The sequence below is a fragment of the Dermacentor albipictus genome, chromosome 5 (assembly GCF_038994185.2).
Source record: "Dermacentor albipictus isolate Rhodes 1998 colony chromosome 5, USDA_Dalb.pri_finalv2, whole genome shotgun sequence".
Lineage (NCBI taxonomy): Eukaryota > Metazoa > Arthropoda > Arachnida > Ixodida > Ixodidae > Dermacentor > Dermacentor albipictus.
Genome location: NC_091825.1, coordinates 64588666 through 64603101, shown reverse-complemented (window position 1 = coordinate 64603101; position 14436 = coordinate 64588666). Strand labels below are relative to the sequence as shown.

Below are 14436 nucleotides of genomic sequence, written 5' to 3'. Positions count from 1 at the left end.
CAACATACGGTGACTCCTTCCATTTCCCAGGGGCACGCATCCTAGCTAATGAAACCGACGATGGAAGTGAGAAGCGTTTTCGCCGGAATAATAATGCGCTTTGAGCTAGCTGCTTTATTTTGACTGCGGAGGAAAACTGTATTGTTTTACCGAGAACCTTACGTTCAGTGCCTTCATTTCAGTTTCTTAGGCAAAACGTCAACTTGAATCGCATTACGAAAGCGAAATGGATCCATCAGCGCCATTTCATTCGCATCGCGTCAACATCACGCATCAAGGAAAATGGCGGAATGTCCAGAATACACTCTTTCCACTCTTTGGCGTGCCCCTTCTGCCACACAACAATAATCGTCATCTGCCTTGATGCGTTTCCTTCCTTTAACGCTGCGAGCCCGGAACTTTCCAGTAACGAACGGCACGCGCGTTATGAGAAGAGGCACTCCAAAGGGTGTAAACTGTTCTATGCCGATAACGCGCGTGCCGTTCGTTACTGGAAAGTTCCGGGCTCGCAGCGTTAAAGGAAGGAAATGCATCAAGGCAGAGGACGATTATCATTGTGTGGCAGAAGGGGCACGCCAAAGGGTGTAAGTTGTTCTTAGAGTGTAGCGCCCCTAGGGCGCTATCATAGAGAAATGAATTTCAGCAAGAGCGGACACTTAATTCATAGAGCCCAGCGGCCGAATTGACTGTAGCGTACCAAGCGGATCAGCGGCTCCGCTGATCGGCGCAGCATTTCTTTTTTTCCTTAACTGCTTCTGCTGCTGAGCCACGCGCAGCGTTGGGGCGGAATCGTTTTATTAAGTAGTAAAGATGAATGCGAAAGATCTTTACAAGCCTCCACCGAATCTGTGTCACGTGCAATTTCATAAAGAAAACGCAGGACGTCTTCTGATTTGATGAAATGTTTATTTTGCCCTATATCAATGCTCGTTCCGGGCTTCTTGTGCATTCATCCAAAGTTGTGGCACCAGGTAAGCAGCAGCAGTTGCCGTACGAAGCCCCACCGTATGCCATCAGCTGAGAGGGAGATATATGAAAAAGAGAGGAAAGGCAGGGAGGTCAACCAGACGAGCGTTCGGTTTGCTACCCTGCACTAGAGGAAGGGAAAGGGGGAACAGAAAGAGGAAAGCTGGATAGAGGGAACACTGTCTGTGCACACAGCAAAGCGCCTGGAAATCACTGAAGTCAAAGCAAGTGCTCCGTCGATACGTCAGGCTGCCGTCATTCTGCTGTCTGAAGCTAATCTTGGTGCTTCATAGCTGGTGATGCATATTGAAGCCACTAGTGAAGACCAAGGAACCGGTGGGCGTCAGCAGTACGTTGCAGTGCGTGGCAGTATATTTTTAAGCTAAACCCCAGCGGTTCTGACTTCAGTGCGAATAGAATGATGCGCATGAGCCATGATGCTTACTCAAGAGTTGCAAGTACTGAATTGAGAGCATCCAGCACTTGCATTGCACTTCGCGCTGACGGAGTGTGCATCTTATTTACGAGCATTTTAAAAGCATTCATCAGAGACCAGAGCATCATAACCACTTGCCGGCCTTCTTCGGACAATTTGTCAGGAACCCACGCTGTGCACTCTACAGCCGTGCGCAGCTGTATCACTTGGCGTGGCTCCGGCTGTGGCATCGGCTGTGGCATCAGCTGTGGCATCAGCTGTGGCTTCGGTTGCGACTTCGACTGTTGTTCTGGCTTTGGCTGTTGCTTTAGTAGTGAGGACTAAGTTGCATTGTTCTCCGCTCTGACCTTATCACATTTAGATTGAATTACCCCAGGTCTAAAGGGCAGAGGAGGAGGTGTCGGATGGGGCGCACTCTTCATAGAGGCATCAGCGTTCTTTGAAGTTCGATGGCATCGGGAGCGTCGCTTTCTAACGACCGCAACAGCTTCCCGACGAGACGAATGGTTTCTCGCCATCTGCTTCAAGATCGCCTTTTCCTTCTTCATTTTGGGGCAGTCCTTCGAGGAAGCATCATGGGAGCCATGGCAATTGTTGCATTTGACAACTGTGGCTGCGCAAAAGTATGCAGCGTGGGGCTAGCCGCAGCGTGAGCAAACTCTCGTGTTTTCGCACATGGCGCTCACGTGTCCCAGCCTCATACAATTGCGGCATTGAAGTGGCCTTGGGATGAATGGTCACACAGGGCGTCTAAAATGGCCCACCTTGACGTGCGAAGGGAGAGTCTCGTCCTTGAATATAATTTTGACATGGCGGGATGTGCCGAGGTGATACACATGTGTTATGGCGACGCCATCAACGGCAGGCTTCACTAGAATCGGCAAGTCAGCGCTAGAGATGGAGACGTCCACGTCGTAGATGGCACCAGTAGTGGAACCACCGTTCAGGGTGATGTACGAGCAGATCTTAACGCCATGTAGTTCTGTAACTTTAGTCAAATTTCTCAGCGCAGTCTCATGTGTGACGTCGATAGCCAACACATTTTTTCGTGAGTTGACTAACATCTGTTATCTGGTTCGGCTCCACCACTTCAAATTTCGTCGATGCGGACTGTCTGTTGAGTCGCCTCAGGTTGTCAGCGAATTCTGGTACAAATATAGTCGTACTTATTACGCTATTCTGAATTGGTCCTACCGTTGGCGTGCTCGAAGACATGGATGCCCTGGTGGTGTGTCTTCGTTTCGTCTTGCGGCTCCGCACAAGCTCGAAGGCGTCATCAGAGAAGTTCTTACTGCTGAGCGAGTAGACTCTGGTGTCGTCGGTGTCGCTCTGGAGGCCGCCGCTTCCTAGACGCAGCCGCCGCTGAAGTCGCCATTCCCGGCAGAGGCACGGGGACGTCAACTTGCATCCACGCTACGAACCATGCGGGCTCCTCAAAGATGTACGCTGAAATAAGGACAAAACACCTGAGCTAGAGAAGTAGCGTCCTGGCTTGCAGACGCTTCGTCTTCGTCCTGCGCCATCAGCTGAAAAAGAAAAGTAAACACCAAGCATGTATCATTTTCGTATATTGACCTAACAGGAATATTATGTGTAAAGGCGAAACATGCGTAAGTGATGAATGAGCGGTAATACATATAAATTATTTCACTTTTACATACATTTCGTAACAAATAGACACCTCCCAAACAATGCATAAAATATGAAGAAAACATCCGATTTTCAAGCGTTGCTCCCTTTCTGGGAATTATTTCCTGCACTTTAAGAGCATAAATACAAGGGTGACTGCGCGTTTCCAAAACAACTTGGCCTCAGTCGACGCAATGGTATACACGCCAAGTACACAGAGGTGGACAACACAGGCTCTCAGTAAGACCATGCCACACGCTCGCAGAATGCCTTCTAGTCGCACTTAAAACATTTGTGGGTGCAAAGCCTGTTTTCAGTCGCTCAGAACACATAAATGTCAAGTTCTTGAGCTCCTGGGCGTTATCTTTTACGCGTACTGCCGGCGCAAGCAGCAGATTCCCGTATTAACATTCTCGGCAATCGCTCTTCGCGTTTTCGACAAGCGTGAGTACTGAAATAAGGTGTATGTTGTTGCAGGGCCATAAAAAACGTCAGAAACTTGTCCCACGAAAATTGAGTACACGCAAAACTAACTCACCACGGCCGGCTTGCTTTTTCGCTGACAGCTCCACAACCCCAGGCGCAGGTATAGCAAGCCGCAAAGGTATCCCAAAAAGTTACCAAATGAATTACAATAATTTTTGGCGTCAGAGAATGCGTCACGAACTTCTCCCAGTAAGATTTAGTACAGTACTGACGAATTGAAATAGGACATTCGGAGCGCGTGGCCGTCGTTACATGCAGCGCCGCTCGTGGGTGCCCATACAACCAACGTGCTAATTGGTGGTGTAGGGTTAGGGGGAGAACGTCTACGCAATAGAATTGCTCCTTCCGGTCGCCAACGAGCCGGTCTGTGGTTTAACACACTGCCAGTGTGGCGCTGCAACGCTTGCGCGCCTTCGTGTGCCGACCGAAATGGCTCGACGGTGCGCACATGCGCGAGCAGACCCCCCCGACGCTCTCTTTACACGCGCTTAAATTTGGCGATGCGGCACGCATGCTGTGCAAGCAAGACACGGGATTCAGCTACGAGATTGCGCCTTACGTGCATTCGTAGATATGATAAACATCTGCACAAAAGAATAGCTTATTTCGTGCAAACGCCTGTAGAGTAGCCGACGAGAAACTACCTTCTTTATTTCAGCCTCGAAATGATAACTCCCGGCATTGTTGGTCGTACTGACGTCAGCAGAAGCCGAGCCACAGGTAGTTATATATGGCGAGCACAAGACGCGCCTCCGTTACAGACACGAGCAGCAATGCCAGACATACCGTATTTACTCGCATAATGATCGCACTCGCGTAATGATCGCACCCCTGAATTTTGTCGTCAAAATTTGATTTTTGTTATTTCCCGTGTAATGATCGCACCCCGAGCTTGCCGCAGCGATATGTCGTGTGCCAAGTCTAGCTAATAATGATCGCGCTTACCATCTGTCGAATGCTACGCGAACGACTCGTCTGCACGCACCAAACATTCTTAAGTAGATGCCTCATTTCACTACTTTCATCACTTTCCGCACTTCCATGACAAAAAGAGGTACAACCAAACTTGCCTTTATTATGGGTAGGCTTTACAATAGTTGTGGTCAACAAAAACAAAAAAGGCGCTTTTCGATTCTTTCCAACAGCACTCGTGAGCACGCAACAAATCGCGTGCGGCAATGATAGTAGCCACGTTTACACTGATACGTTAAGTGTACCCTATTCATACGCCGACGCTTGTAACACAGGAAAGATATTCGCCCACCCTTAGCGGATACATGCTGTGTTAGGATAGTAGTGAAGACAGATGCCGCAGTTTCCGCAGCACGCCGGCCATGTGTTTATGTCACGGGCAGCTGAGCGCGCCCATCTGTTTCTGTCCCCTCAAAGTGGACATGGCTACGTTGTTGCCGCAAGCTTGCCGATATTAACGATATTATTCATAACTGATGCGGAAGAAACTGTTTCAATGCACGTAATGTACTCACGAGAAGAAAAAAAATCGCGTTCGGCGTGCTCCACCGGCCGCCATTTTTGTTTTGGTGTCCCGCATCCGCATCCCGCAGCAAACGCGGGACGAATAAATTTTTTTTTTTTCGCGGGAAATTTAACCCGCGTAATGATCGCACCCCTGAATTTGCGTCAACTTTTCTGACAAAAAAGTGCGATCATTATGCGAGTAAATACGGTATCCATCTCGGAACGAATGCAGATTGTGACCGTCTGCAGCAGGTTTACCGTAGCAACAAATCGCCGATATGACCGGACACTCCCGCTCGTCGGTGAGCAGGATTGTGCGGGCTTTCAGGACGGATGTTCGCTTGACAAATCTGCCCAGAGAACACCTGCCGAAGGTGACGACCGACTCTGACGACGTGCGTATAGTTGAAGCAGCGAGACAAAACCCGAAGTGATGGCGAAATAAATGTGAAACGACCTGGGGCTGGCAGCCAGCATACAAGTAGTACGCGAGCGCCTTCACATGGGTGGCCTTCGTAGTTGTGCGGCGGTGATTGAGCCCTTCATCTCTTCAGAAAACAGGATCAAAAGGCTGTTGTTTGCAGAGGAGCATCGGTCATGGACAGTGGAAGAGTGGCAGAATGTCATTTTTACGGACGAGCGCACGTTTACATCAAAATGGGACCAGCAGCAGCGAGCGTGCCATGGAGGACACGAAGCACAAGGTAGGTGGACTCTTTCACAAATTCGGGGGTTACGCAGCTTCTCTAAAAAAAAAATCCGCCAATGTTTATCTTTCTTTACATTCCCGTAGCGCATGATAGATGGGATAGATTGTATGTGTCATCTAGGTATGCGTTTTCCTCAAAAACTACGTTTTACATTCCGTGCACTCCGCTACCGCAAGGAGAGAGCGCACGCCGAAAAACTTTTCACCAGTGCCTTGTTTCGTCACTACATGGTCACTAAAGGCAGTGCATTCTGCCAACATTCAAGAGCAGGACCCCTTATCGTTGCGGTTGTTAATCGCAGTGAAGTAAAATAATGTCTTGTGTTCTTTCCGCTTCCTTCACCCAGGTTCGACATCCCCAATCTACATCGTGTTGCAAGCAGCGGTCGATGTAGCATCAACATGCAGGGGTGTATTTCCAAAGACGGCTAGTGTCCGCTTGCTCGCCTGGATGGCCGCTTTAATGCCGTAGCATACTTAGGCCTCCTCGACACCGTCCTTATGCCGTATGCCCTGGATGACCCATTTAAGGACGGCTTGTTTTACTACCAGCAGGACTGGAGCCCAGTTCACACCGCAGCACCCCTGACTCGCCTGCTGGAAGAAAGGAGTATGATGGTGTTGAACTTGCCTCCGCAAGGTGCGGACATGCATATTATTGACAATGTATGGGCTGAAATAAGGAAGGCCCTGTCTCGTCGGCCGCTCCACAGGTGTTCTTCGGACAACTTGTGGGTGGCTGTTCAAGAAGAATGGGAGAAGCTAGCGCGTTCTTCCTTGGCCGGTAGCCTTTACGAAAGCTTGCCACGCAGAAATGGCCGCCGTATTAGCTGCTAGGGGCGACCAAACAAAATACTGAGACTTCGTTTACATGTTTCACGAGAACAGGCCTGTGACTGCTTTTCTTTTTTTGTCGTTACAAAACGGACGAAATAAACTTTTTCTTTTGTGCAAGTGTTGATCATGTCTACGAAGGCACGTACGGCGTTATCTCGTAGCTGAATCCTGTGTCTTAATTGCACAACATGCATGCCACGTCGCCAAAACGCGTGTAACGGGAGCGTCGTCTGCTGGCGCAGTTGCGCAAGCAGACGACGCCGCAAAACGGGCAGTGCGCAGCGCCAAACCATTTCAGTCGGCACACGAAGGCGCGCAAGCCTTGCAGCGCCACGAATGCAGTGGGCTTCTTCGATTTTTCACTTCTGGCTACTCGCGGGCTGCCAGAACCTGCCAGGACGATTTTGGTCTGGCTTCTCTCTGGAAGTTCTCTGGCTAGCAGACGACTAAAAGAGGCAATGGGCGCTCGCCGCCATCTTTGCGGTGACTTCACGGATTGCAACGCGGGCGCTTTACCTCGCTCAGCTAACTGTCTACGGGAATCTTCGGATTTCCTTACTTCTGGCGTTATCTCTTTAGGTGGTAATGCTCCGTTCCGCATTGCGAAGCGGAGTGATGCGAGCAGTGATGAACAGTTTGAAGCTTTTGTGTGTGTGCGTGTCTGTGTGTACCCGTGTGTATGTCCCCTGAAGGCTTCTTCGCGGCGGTGCACTCTAAAGAAAGTTTGCACTCTTTGGGGTGTATATATGCCACACAACAATCGTCATCTGCCTTGATGAGTTTCCTTTCTTGAAAACGCCGCGCCCGCTAGTTTCCTGTCGGGATTGCTATGTCATGCTGATGACGCGCATGCCGTTCGTTACTGGAAAGTACCGGGCTCGCAGCGTTAAAGAAAGGAAACGCATCATGGCTGATGACGAATATCGTAGTGTGGTAGATATACCCCCCAAATGGTGCAGCCTTTTTTTTAGAGCGTGATCAGCACGCCGCGCTCTCATGTGTGCATGTTATCTGCATCGTGTTCCACACAAGTTGTAGACGCTCATTCACGCACTGCGGCAAATTTTCGGTTCGTCTTTCTCTGTTGGTGTTCCTTTTCACATATCTCGCGTATGTACATATCTCGTTTTTCTGCAGTTAGCGACAGCTTTGCAGCTAGTCCGTGTTCGCTCCGTCGCTCCGTCGTATACTTAGCTGGCAGCTCGAAACCGATATGTGTTCAAACTGCAGGCCATTGATCTAAGAATGCGCTGGTTGCACTCGGTACATTTGACACACGTACATTGGCTTATTGCTCTCATGATAGCGACCAATGTTGTTTTTCGTGTGACACGACTCGCTGATCACTGGCCACGTGCATTTTCATGCGCCAGCCGCGTCCCCAGCTACTTAGGGTGAAAATCAGAAGCACAATCAGCCACAACGAACTTTCTGAAACCGAAGCCCAAGCAGGTGGGCACGAAATTTTATGTGTACGAGACCTACCCGATAACCTGCTTTTTCATGTCTTGTGATGCCACAACGCCAAGTCACCAATGTCGCCAGTGGGCGACGTGAACGCAGCGAGCAGGGATCCTCGCTTTCGAGTATACAATCACTTACGCGCGATTTCGCGTCTTGTATCCGCTGCGTCGGAGGCCATCTGTAGCACAGCGCGCAAGGTACGTGGCGTTAGCCCAGTGCGCGTCCTGCGCCGAGTCGCGTGAAATCGCGCGAAGGTGATCGTATCCCTGAATGCAACTATATTTTCAATCTGGCAACGCATAAATGGGCCGACTACGCCGAGCGCGCGCCGGACGCTGCCATGCTGGTAGCTTGTTTACATTTGGCCAGCTGTCCCGGCGTTCAATTTTGCAAACTTCGGGCAGGTTCGGGTTGTCTTGGTATCCCAGCCCACGTGACTTCCTATCCTAACCGGAACTAGCCGTCTGCCAGCGGACTGCCAGCGGGCTGCCTGAACTCCGAAATTTGAAGAGGCCCAGTGTGGTAAACCACAGGCTGGCTCGTTGGCGACCGGAAGGAGCAATTCTGCTTTGTAGATGTTCTCCCCCTCGCGCTATACCCCAATGCATCACCTTGGTTCATGGGCATCCATGGGCGGCGCTGCATGCAGCGACGGTCACTCGCTCCGAATGTTCCATTTCAATCCGTGAGTACTGTACACGCGAAACTAACTGCTGCACACAACCTAGCTGCTTTTCGCTAACTGCGCCACTACGCCGGGCGCGGCCACATTGCTTGAAAGGTACCCCCAAAAGTAGCAAAATTGGTACAATAGTGTCTGGGGTCACAGAAACCGCCAAAACTTGTCCCGGTAAGGTTCAGTGCACGCGAAACTGCGTCATGCGGCCGAGGTGCTTTTCGTCACGAAACCAGGTGCGGCGAGCGTGCCCAAGAAATACCCAAATAAGTTATAATAATAATGGTTGGGCTCACAGAAAGTGTCGCAAACATCTCCCAGTACTAGTAATTACCTCAATTTAACTAGGTCTGGACGGTGGCGCTGTTTTTCGATAACTGCATCACTATATATAGGTTCAGTTTTGCGCAGTAGGAATAAATGTGCTTGATGTGCATCGCAGACTGTCGAACAAAATTCCTCACCTTGATGCAGTTCAGTAGTGCAACGGTGCCGTGTCCAAATGCAGACGCAAAGCAAGAAAATGCCGGGAGCCGACAAACGGGCTACACCCAAAAGAGACGGGTCGCCAAGCAGGCGAGCTTCACATGCGCAGGCGGCCTCGCTCGCCTCGGTTGCATGCCTGGCAAATGATGCATGCATATGGCGCATCTGGCGTGCCGCTAGCTTGTTGCTAGGTGACGAAAGAAAAATAAGTCGTGAAGTATAAGTTCATTTATACATAAAACTTTTTGTGTTTTAGTGGGAAAGAACAAAAAAATAAAACGTCTGTAAGTTCGTTTCACATTCTTTTTTTTTTCCCGATCCTCGCGTCAACTAATGGATAGAGTTGACACTAGGGGTGGCGTGTTTCCTGTTGCCAGTTTTTGCCGAGTGTCCCCTCTTGTTGAATTTCTTTTTCTGTGGCGCTATTCTGGACTGTAAAGGTGAGCCTTTACAGTCAATATTTGACTTCTTTCATATTGGAAACGGCGCTAACAAAATGCGCGGAGAAAGTTGAATCAAAACAGGGAAGAAAGCCCATTGAAATTCTTATGTATCTGTATCCATGTGGTATTTCTATATAAGGGATTGGTACAGAATAATTTCCTGGGGCCCTAAAAGTGTCTCGCTCATTTGTGACATACCTTGGGTGACAACCGACTTTCCAAAGCCCTAAAGAGACTTCTTCCATTAGGCACAACTCTGGTAGCCATGTCAGTGACACACGAATCACAGGGAAGCAAGTGCCACGGTACCAGAATAATGAAGCTGAGAACCAAATTGGTGTATTAGGACCAACGAAAGGCATTCACTTACGCCGTTCGATTGCATGACTCCGTCCATTTTAGCGATAGCAGCACTGTTGAGGCTCAGGTCCTCAGTAAGCGTGGTCTCGACTGCTACGCCCTCCGGTTTCTACAGAAAATAGAGCAGCAACATAAAATCAGACACAAACATCACCAGCATGATCGGTACTTGCATGATCGGCACGTGCCTCGGAGGGGGACAGGTGCGTGGCGGCCTGAAAATGGTTCCTAGCGCACTATGTTTTTCTGCCGACATGACATAAAACACTATGCTGCAAAATTCTAAATGCCACAGCTCTTACTGCGTATTCTTATGCGCGAATACCTTATGTTTACCCTTCAACGCACTGATTTAATTCAGAGCATGCATATGTGAATGGAATAAAGGAATGTGCCAGCTTCAAATGGTATTGAATGAGAGACCGAGATACAGGACATGGACTAACGCGCACCTTAATTTTATTAAGGACGTCTTATCTACATATATACAACATAGGCGCGCGAGCAGAACGCATTTCACATAAAAGCTACAATCGCATCATTTCTCAGTTGTAACAGCTTTTCTAAAGACATTTTCTTTGAGGTGAAGCAAGACGGAAGCACCCTATCTTTACCTAGTGCTTTTTCTGTGCCGCGTAAACTAGCTAGGTTGCGCCCACATATTACTGCGCCACGAAAGAAATTCACTTCTGTTAAGGGCTAAGCCAGGCCGTGCATCGTGTGCGCTGTTGACATTGGGCATAAAATTCCGCTCGCATGAGGAAACGTCTGGTTCGGGCAGACAGGTCGCTATATATCAGCCATCTTGCACGGGAACATTAGCGATCTGTTAGGAATAGTGCTTTATTGCATTTACGAGCGCCCTGTCGGTCCTCTTCCTGTGAGCTATTACTATCAAGCTATCGAATTCTGGGCCAGAGCAGGAACATGCTTTCAAGAGAGATAATGGAGGCATGCCATATTAGAAAGAACGAGAAGACCTGTATAAGTAACACTTGTGCTTTGCTGCACGGAAAAGATGTTTATTTGGATAGGAATTACATGGACGCTCCAAGCGCATTTGTGTGGTCGCCGTGCTGTTGCGTATAAAGTCCAAGGGCGATAACACTGTTGGCGTGCGTCGTAAGCTGTATGTGCGAGTGAAAGCACGCAAGGTGTTAAGAACGGCCAGCTGCAGTGCAAGTTTTGCCGGCCAGTGGCGTCAGTGGCCGCAACTTTCCTCTAGCCACGGCGTGGCTAAGTCGACTTTGTGTCGGGAACAATACGCGCGTTCTACGAAATTCGTGTGATGTCGGTTTTGGACCACGAAAATGCGTGTGTGTGTGCGTTTGTGTGTGTGTAAGCCGTCCCGCAGAGAGACGGCGTGGTTACAATGACTGGACGAACGTTTCCATCCCCTTAGAATGAAGGGGGGACCGAGTGGTTATAAGCCGCTGTTGTGCGGATGCTCGGTACACACTTTCTTAAGCACTTGTGTTAGACTGAGACACTCTCTCAAGCAGTCGTGTTAGACTGACGTACTTTCTCTCGAAGTCATTCTATACTGATGAACTGCATGTAATTACTGTAAATAAACCTATATTCCTCGTTCTCGATGAGAAGCAGTCCTTCCCTTCATCAACGTCTCCAGCGTGGATAAGTTGGACCAGGCCCCGTACACTCTCAAGTTCAACTAATGGCCACAGAGGGCGAAAAAATCGACCGCGCGCCGCTGCTAACAAAGCCGACCTAGTAGCATCACCTCGGGATTCGTTCGTTAGTTCCAACATTTCCCGGTAGAGGCGTCGTAATAAGCGCAACTTTATCTTACAAACTTTCTCTTACAATTACCGAAGCATTTTCTTTTACATAAAAACAGGGCAAAATTATCATTGCTAATTAGATATTGTACTCTTTGTTAGTAAGTTTATTGTTTCTTCGCCATTATGAACGCAAATAGCGTTCAGCATCATCGATCTTTCACGTGACCTCTGGCCTGGATTTAAAATTTTTACCGGTATTTCCGAGTGCACGGCGGCACGGATTCATTCGTTCGTACACTCAAGACTGGTTGCTTCTTTGTTTCTAAAACTAGTTTCTTGCGCTTCTATGTAACTTGGGGTGAAGTTACGTGTTTGCAAGCGGACATGTAAGCCCGGCAGTTGGGTTTCGGTCGTGAGCCATTCGGAACAGGTCTGCATCGAAACGGGAGCTGGATTTTGCTGCGGCTGACAACGGCAATAACGGTGAGTCGTTTAACACCGCTGCTTCAATCGTTATATAATATCTGTCTCATTACCTTCCAGGCGGGCACAAGTTAACGAACTAGATCCTGCATTACATATGGGCAGTGAGGATCTCAGTTGCTGTTTCCTAAATAAACCTTTACTTGCGAGGCTGTCGTTTGGTTTACACACACAACCAGGAAAGAAAGAGCGATATCGGAACGCGCGTCTCATTTTTCATGTTATTGTAGCCGTGGTTGTAGGTGACTGAGTAGCCTTATCAATATACAGATTAAACTTTTTTTCGAGTCGGCCGGCAACGTCTTTCGTCCACAAAACCGAATAATCCTTTGGTAAAATGAAGTGAAAGTACAGAATTTAATGTATTAAACAGTTGCAAGCATGATACCCATATTTCGTACTTGTTGGTTCCAAATGTTCTTGCTGTTCAGATTGGTTTACCGTAGGGCATTTATTTTTGCAGTAGTGAAGCGGTGCATCACGTTCGTGGAGAAAAATAATGCATCAGTTCTAATAGCTTCATGACTTTCATGCATTTGCTTGAGTAACTAGCAGTGTGATCACTTCTAGAGCATAAATGAACCCCCAAATGTTCTCATTTGTGATCTTAATAGTACTTGCGCTGTTGACATGCATTGTAGTTAGGCAGACATCAATTTTATGGGCAATAGCAATATTTATTTAACATGCTGCTTAAGCACCCTAGAATAGACAGTGTACATTTGCATGTGTTCTGTAGTCGCAAATCATTACAACATATATGTCACACCTTTTTGCATTTCATATTGCAAAACTTTGCTTTTTCAATTTCTGATTCAGTCAAAATTTCTGTTCCAGACATGCAGTAATGAAGACGGCACCAGTATAAAGCAACACACTCCACGCACTAAACAGAAGCTGCTGCCTGCTACGACAAGGTCATTGTGTGGACATTGGCTACTACTACAAGGTAAACAACATATGGTTCAGAAATAAATATGTTTGATCTATGCTGTATTGGCTTGCCGTTTGCAGCAGATATGAATGTTTGTTCATATATATGGTTCAGTATAATTGGTTCGAACATATAAAACCCACATAAATTTGGCTAATCTGTGCTATATCTCACGTGTCACCGTTTTGCCCCAACAGAGTCTATGCCAAGCACATCTTGGTCATCACAGGAGCTCCTATCTGCACCAACAGGAAGGGGCTGGAGCCGAATTTGCAAGGCTTTTACACCAAGAACAAAGAAGCACATGCACAAGAATATGGATGAGATATCAAGTCTGCAAAGGACTGTGTTAAGACTGCAAAGAGCTTCAGCCACCATTCCACCAGCACGGACATTTGGCTTAGTCATCCAAGTAACTCAAAAAGGACTTTCTAGAAATTCTTCGTCTTCAGATGCACCTGCAACATCTGACCAAGCACGGACGACGCTGGCCAAAAGATTGAGTTTCATCAGTTCGTCCTTAATCAGCTTCCAAGCCATGTTAATTCCGTTTGTGCGAAGTGTAATTTTTCTTCTATAAATGCAAGCTTTCTCATTGCCCATTTTTGTTAGAGGTTATTCATCCTCATCCAAATATAAAGGTCAACCTTTATATTTGGATATTTCGCTGATACTTAATACCAGTCACTGTCTAGCAGCCTAACATATCTGTAGCAGTATCTTCTAGTGTATGTTGTCATGCGCAATTACTCTCCTGAAATAGCTGATGCAGCATCGGCATGCGTCTTGCATTAACCTATGCACATGTGCTATGCACCATTTTACTTTTCTTGGTGTTTTTAGCCTTCAATGCTTGCAGAGCAGAGTGGCTTCTCTCTTGAATGCAAGCTTTCTCATTTTCCATATTCCTAGTCTCGTTGATGATTGCTCCTCTTCCTTGATAGCCTGGGTCTTTGTGCAAGCTACAGTGAAGTGATTGATTGCAGAATCTGGTTTTGCTGCCACACTTGGTTGTGGTAACTGTGTTACAGATGTGGGGGCCTGGTCAGTTGCATTGGTAAGCAGTCCCTCGAGGTAAGCATTTGCTCCTGCAGTCCGCAAAGCGACATAGACTCCCAGTATACACACACCATAACTGGTGCGCCCCGTTCGTTCTGGCCTGCTGCAGCCATGGGCAAATTGTGCTTGTGGCCTACCTCGGCCATGATTTGCTCAAAACGGAGACCAGCATATGTGCTTACATGGTTCGAAGTGTATGAAGTTGATAGCCGTATGGGTGGAAAGGCCCGCAAGAATGGCTGCCGAA

At 48.1% G+C, this 14436-nt stretch overlaps 1 protein-coding gene across 9 annotated transcripts in view; it reads right to left on the bottom strand.

The window, feature by feature from the left end:
* Positions 1–14436, bottom strand: part of LOC135911706 (uncharacterized) — a 288230-nt gene that overhangs the window by 232748 nt on the left and 41046 nt on the right. For all 9 annotated transcript variants that reach the window (XR_011514481.1, XR_011514486.1, XR_011514482.1 and 6 more), the window contains exon 3: positions 9982–10080. Coding sequence is in view for 6 of the 9 variants with exons in the window: in XM_070538434.1 (XP_070394535.1) it covers positions 9982–10080 (99 nt within the window). In the remaining 3 variants the exon portion in view is untranslated. The remainder of the gene's footprint in view (positions 1–9981; positions 10081–14436) is intronic.